General features: G+C 33.2%; 1 protein-coding gene across 1 annotated transcript; it reads left to right on the top strand.

Annotated features, from left to right (window-relative positions):
• Positions 1-229: 229 nt before the first annotated feature.
• LOC107420619 (homeobox protein knotted-1-like 2) lies at positions 230-5,323 on the top strand. The gene is made up of 5 exons (XM_016029614.4): positions 230-1,212; positions 1,403-1,525; positions 1,678-1,813; positions 4,433-4,686; positions 4,801-5,323. Exons 1-5 carry the CDS (start codon positions 781-783, stop codon positions 5,002-5,004), a joined length of 1,149 nt encoding a protein of 382 aa, XP_015885100.1. The 5' UTR covers positions 230-780; the 3' UTR covers positions 5,005-5,323.
• The last annotated feature ends 1,048 nt before the right edge of the window (positions 5,324-6,371 follow it).

The raw sequence follows: 6,371 nt of genomic DNA, 5'->3' as shown, positions 1-6,371 counted from the left end.
GGCCAAATCAATCTCTAAAAATGAATTGCATCAGTCAAAAAGTTGACAAAAACAATTTTACGCTCTAATAAGCGAATTTAAAATGGAACATAATAATTTAATATTCAAAAGGAGAAAAAAGAGAGTAATATAATAATAATAATAATAAAATAAAAATTTTAAAAAATCTGTGAAATAGAGGGTAAATAAATTGTGACTTTAGAGAGAAGGAAGAGAAAAAAAATCTACAACAAAAAAATAGTCGCCTTATCCTTAGGCCTACTAGCTTCATTGCTTTTAAGGGATTTTTCAAATATTTCTTTTTCTTTCAAGAAAGAAAGTCTTGTCAGCCACCCAAGACAGACACGAGAAGCGGTTTGCGGGTTCCGGCTACGCCACCCCTCTCTCTCTTCCGCTCCTTGTGAGTCAGACTTTCTCACTCAACCTGAAAAAAAGAAAGAAAAAAGGCTTAATTCGAAGTGCACCTTCACTTCTTGACCTGAAAATTTGCTTTTCAAATTATTCTACCCAATTCTTCTTTTCCTCAACTAATTAAGATGCTCCGCTAGTTTATGAGCTCTAGCTTCTGGTCCATTTTTTTTTTTTTTTTGTTAGGGTTCGGGTTTCTTACTCAAACTATATATTTTCTCTGTTTTTAATTTGTTTAGGGTTTTAGGTGTTTAATTATTATTATTATTATGTTTTTTTGAGGTAGATCATCTGGGTGGTTTAGTTTGTTAAGAAAAAAAAAAGAAAAAAAAAAAAAGAAGCTTGTTGAGAAAAAGAAATAATAAAAAAGAAATGGAGGAATATAATCAAATGGATGAGAATACAGGAGGTTCAAGAGGAAATTTCTTGTACAGCTCAGCAGCAAATCTCGGAGGAAATTATGGAAGAACAAATGATGGGTCAAACGTGGGTAATCATCATCATCATCATCATCAGCAGACCCAGATGCCTATCAGCACCTTCCATCTACAATCAGGCGGTGACTGTTTTCAGTCGTCTGGAGGAGGAGGAGGAGGAGGACACCCAATTGTGAAGACTGAAGCGAGCACTTCTCAACACCTTCAGAAATTTCATTATCCTCTTATGTCCAGAACCCACCAAACTGTTCAACACCATCACCATGAAAATGATACCACCGCTAATGAAGTCGAAGCCATTAAAGCCAAGATCATCGCTCACCCTCAGTACTGTAATCTCTTGGAAGCTTACTTGGATTGCCAGAAGGTAATTAACTAATTGTAAGCCCTCTAAAAAAACAAAAAAAGTGCCGGTAATAGGATGTTGACGCCTAGCATAATCTTATAATCAACTGGGCAGGCACGCTGCTTGGTCGAAACAAAAGTAATCAAAGTTCATTTAACTTTTTTTTTTTTTTCCACATAATATTATTAACTTTCTCTCTCTCCTTTTCTAGGTCGGAGCTCCGCCTGAAGTGGTGGCGCGGCTCTCGGCTGCTCGTCAGGATTTTGAGGCGCGGCAGCGATCTTCAGTGAGTTCAAGAGAGAATTCGAAAGACCCAGAACTCGATCAGTTCATGGTGATTCAGCAACTCGGCTTCCACAGCTATAGCGATAGTTATATATATATATATATATATACATTTCGTCGAACATGTGCAATTTATTAAACTCTTTTGTTTTCCAATAATTAATTTTTTTTTTTTTTTTTGGGGAATGAAATAATTAACAGGAAGCTTACTACGATATGCTGGTGAAATATCGAGAGGAACTTACGAGGCCTATACAAGAAGCGATGGATTTCATGCGGAGGATCGAAACTCAGCTTAACATGCTTAGCAACAGTCCCGTTCGGATTTTCGGCGCTGGTACTTTATAATTTCCTCTTTCACTTATAGCTAATAATTTTTGTTTTGGAGAATCCTTATACTTCCCTCTTTTCCTGCTTCCTAACATGGAAAATTATAGAAAAGTTGCTTTTGCAAAATTTTGTTTGTAGCAGTCATGGGATTGTTTGTTTGGTCTAGTTTTACCATTGCCTGAATAGTGCAAAACTGGTAGTCCAATTGTCTGGTCTATCTCCTTGAGAATCGAAAAACTTGTCGGTATCTCTTAATTTTGTTCATTAGGCTTACTAATTTCCATTCTTTCTTTAAGGAAACTTTGACCCAATACAGATTACGCATAGATCCAAAGGGAAAGAGGTCTGATGAAGAGGTAGCTAAATTAAGTATTAAGCTCGTGACAGGTGGGGTTAGTAAACCCTAATCACGAGTCTAATAGTTGGGAAAAGAAAAAAAAAAAAAAGTTATTTAAGCAATTTCCTTTACTATTTATATAAGTTGTTAGTTTCCAAATTGGCAAATTGCGAACGGAAGGGAAATAAAAAGATAAAAATGGATTTGTGTGTCATAATTTAGCATGATTAAGGATATCCGACATTGGTCTCCCTAATGTGCTTTAGCTTTACATATATAGCCTGTCACCTCTGACAAAAATCTCTTTCCTAGGGTTTCATATAGCTTAGCTTACCACAGAAATCAAGACCCTCTTCCCCCCTCGTTTTTCTATAAATCTGATTCTATAGGTTTGTTGGAATTTACATGAATACCACCTCGAGATGGATAGAATCATTATTTGTTTCTTCGGTTCCCAAGTTGTTCCTTACTATATGGTAAAAATAGTACTAAAAAAAAAAAAAAACAAAAGATGATAAAATCGATAGACATTGGATGCTGTTTATATCAGCTACCCTATGTAGGCTGTACGGCCAAGATAAAATTCTTCGGAAAATGCTATTTTTGTATTTAAGTTTTTGTCATATAAAAAAACCACGTCGAAAGTTGAGATAATTGTTTTGAAACCTGGTAAAATCAATGTTCGCAATGTTCGTGAATGGAAACAAATGGAGAGAGAGAGAGAGAGAGAGAGAGAGAGGTGTTAGTGAGTGACTCATACGTCTAGTTAATTTTGTTGTGGACTTGTGGGTACCAAATTTGTTGGCAAGTCCACAACGTATAGCACCAAATATATAATTGATGCTGGTTGATATATATATTTAATCTTTTATGTTTGTGCTAGTTTCTAATTAATTTCATTAACCATATTGAAATGGTTGGACCTTTATGTGGGCTATATACGTATTATTTTTAATATGACTGTCGTTGAAATAGAGTTCGGAGATATTACCCCGAATACAGTTCAATCGTGATTTAATATCCAGCTTTGTTGGTATTAAACACATGAATCAATCATTTGCCTTTAAAGGATGTGCTAAACACATGATCCACAGCTAAATGAAAAATTAAAAAAAAGAAAAAAAAAAGAAAAAGAAAAAGGAACTCCTACAAACTCGCATGAGATTGAGGAAAAAGGAGGGTGCTTATAAAATTTTGATGCATTGATTTTATATTATGATAGGATAACTAATTATCTCATACTGCTTGAGCGGTTATTTATATATAATGCTTTGTATCACTACGACTACTTATTATCTTGTTTGTGATTTCTTCTTAGATTCAAATTTGTGTTTTTATTTTATTTTATTTTATTTTTTTGTTTTTTGGTCTAGTGATCGATTAAATTGGATGTTTCAATTTTGGGAGCCTATCATGAAACCTCCGATCGTGTTTCGTTGATAGAGATGATACTGTTTCCTCTTGCATTCGTGTGGAATTTTTTAATATATGATGGCTAAAGGCACTTAATTGAGAGGCATTTAGGATATCAAAATTTTTAGAGGATTATGAACGTTAATATAAATGAAAATTATGTTTATATATATATATATATTTATATCACAAGTCAAATGAAATGCAACTGTATTATTTCTGATTAATTGGAGGACCTGATGCAGGCTATAAATATTAATTATTGATAAAACAAAACAATCTGTTAACAAAGATAACTAATTCCAAGATTCTCAATTCTGATAGCCTAGCTGGGATTTGAACTACTTGCCACAAACTAGCGGATTCTTCTAGCGGTTCTCTAGAAGAATCCGCTTCAGATGCTCCTATCAATAATATTGGGGAGAAATTTTCCTTTTTCTTTTTCTTTTTCTTTCTGAATAATTTTAAATTAATAAATGAATCATGGATGTCGAGAGAATCGAGCCTCTGGTTAGCTAGGCCTCACTTGACCCATTTATGATGTGTGCACTTTGCCTCTACTTTACTTTCTCCAATTTCGTTGCCAAAAATTAATTAATCTTTAGAAGATATGATACGCAGTGTTCTTTTTTGATGGTCATAGGTAATAACTTCTGACTGCTAATATCATGAATTCTCGAAATGGGACCTAGATCACCTAATTTTTACCTTTATCCTTCCTGTCTTTTCTCACTTTCTCGAATTTACAGTTATGAGCGTGTAATTATTGATTTAAGAGTAAATTATACGGGGGAAATATAATGAAAATTTTTTCATTTCTTTTGCATTTGAATACAAGTTTAAATAGTTTTGCATTTGAAAATGTAAAATGCACAGACGACAAGTGTGAAGGCATTGGTTCATCGGAAGATGATCAGGACAACAGCGGTGGAGAAACAGAACTACCGGAAATCGATCCGCGCGCTGAAGACAGAGAACTTAAGAACCACCTATTGAGGAAATACAGTGGTTATTTGAGCAGCCTCAAGCAAGAGCTTTCCAAGAAAAAGAAGAAAGGGAAATTGCCAAAAGATGCCAGGCAGAAGCTTCTTAGTTGGTGGGAATTGCACTATAAATGGCCATATCCTTCTGTACGTATTATTATATGTTAATATGGTTTCCCTTTTAAGCCAAGCAATCACCCTTTATTTAATTTCTGAGATTGCCAATATTATAGTAAATTACAAATTCTACTACTAATACAGGAGACAGAGAAGGTGGCATTGGCTGAATCAACCGGTTTGGACCAGAAACAAATAAATAATTGGTTCATAAATCAAAGAAAGCGTCACTGGAAACCTTCTGAAGACATGCAATTCATGGTGATGGATGGTCTTCATCCACAAAACGCAGCGCTCTACATGGATGGTCACTACATGGGGGATGGTCATTACCGTCTAGGCCCATGAGAGAACAAATGAATTAAACCCACCTCCACTTCGTGAAGTTGATGAGTTTCAATTCCATATAATCCTGATCAGGATCGCCAGCTAGCATGCTGTGATTTTAAGTGCTAATAGTCCAGCCGGTAATTGTGTTCTACATTCCCATCTTTTTTTCTCGTCTTTTTTTTTTTTTTTTTTTGGGTATAATTTTGTGGAAGTTCATCGTCGATATGTTCTTGGTGATATATAAATCAAAAGCTGGATTGCAGCGTAACCATATATATATATATATAATCATTTGTGCAATTTTATATATAAAGTTGGGGTGCATGTTTCTTCCGTTCCCATGTTTGTTGGTTGAAAATATATATACAAGCTAGCTTAGCTGCAGTGCTGGAGTACTATACTATTGCTCTTGTTCTTAATTACGTACGTTTATATGCGAAGAGCTTATGATGTAGTTAGGACAGAAAACTTTTAAATGTAATTCTGAGCTAGCATTGTCAATCTCTACCATGAATTCTCTATGCATAACTCCAAGGTTTACGACTATATACGTTTAATTGTATATATTGTGAAAAGAAGTTGACGAAACTTCGCTATTTCTTTTATTTCAAACCTGCATTAATTGTTAGTTGCCTTGTGGATTTGATTTGCATTGATTTGGTATGCTTTATCAACCTAATAAAATTTTCAATAATGTTTATAAAGTATATAGCTACCTACTTGACTGAGACAGCAAGTCTTTTACAACTTATAGTCATTTTCTCCCTATAAAAAAAAAACGTTATAAATACTATGTGTTTTATTATCCCTTCAACTCTTTTAAATGAACATATTCTTTTTTATGCAATTTGAACTTTAGTAGTACATCTGCTGCACGTTTCTACTGCATTAGGATGCATGTTGGTAGTTTCAATTAGCAAATGAATCTGGAATACAATGATAATTTAAGTTAGACAAGTGCCTCCAATATAAAAAAAATAAGATGACGAATTATGATATTCGAATCACATAATATATTTACATATATAGAAATTTTATTATTTGGATATCCACATTATAAAAATTTGTGAAGATATATATATATATATATATGTATATATATTATAAATAACTTATGAAGATGGTTGAAAGTAAAAATTATTGTCAACTATAGAAATCAGAAATTATTATTTATAAGTATTTTGCTGTCTGTATTAGTATAATATTATTTTGTGGATATTTCCATCATAAAAGAATTGTATACATCTATATATATATATATACTTATGAATATATATATATACACATATATAGCTTCAATCAAGTCAGGTCTAATGTCAAGATTTTTTTTTTGCAACCATTGAATCATATAAAAAATTTAAATTTAAAATTATATTTATTAATTA

The sequence above is a fragment of the Ziziphus jujuba genome, chromosome 5 (assembly GCF_031755915.1).
Source record: "Ziziphus jujuba cultivar Dongzao chromosome 5, ASM3175591v1".
Classification (NCBI taxonomy): domain Eukaryota; kingdom Viridiplantae; phylum Streptophyta; class Magnoliopsida; order Rosales; family Rhamnaceae; genus Ziziphus; species Ziziphus jujuba.
The sequence above is the reverse complement of the archived record's forward strand: the minus strand, read 5'-3'. Positions and strand labels throughout refer to the sequence as shown.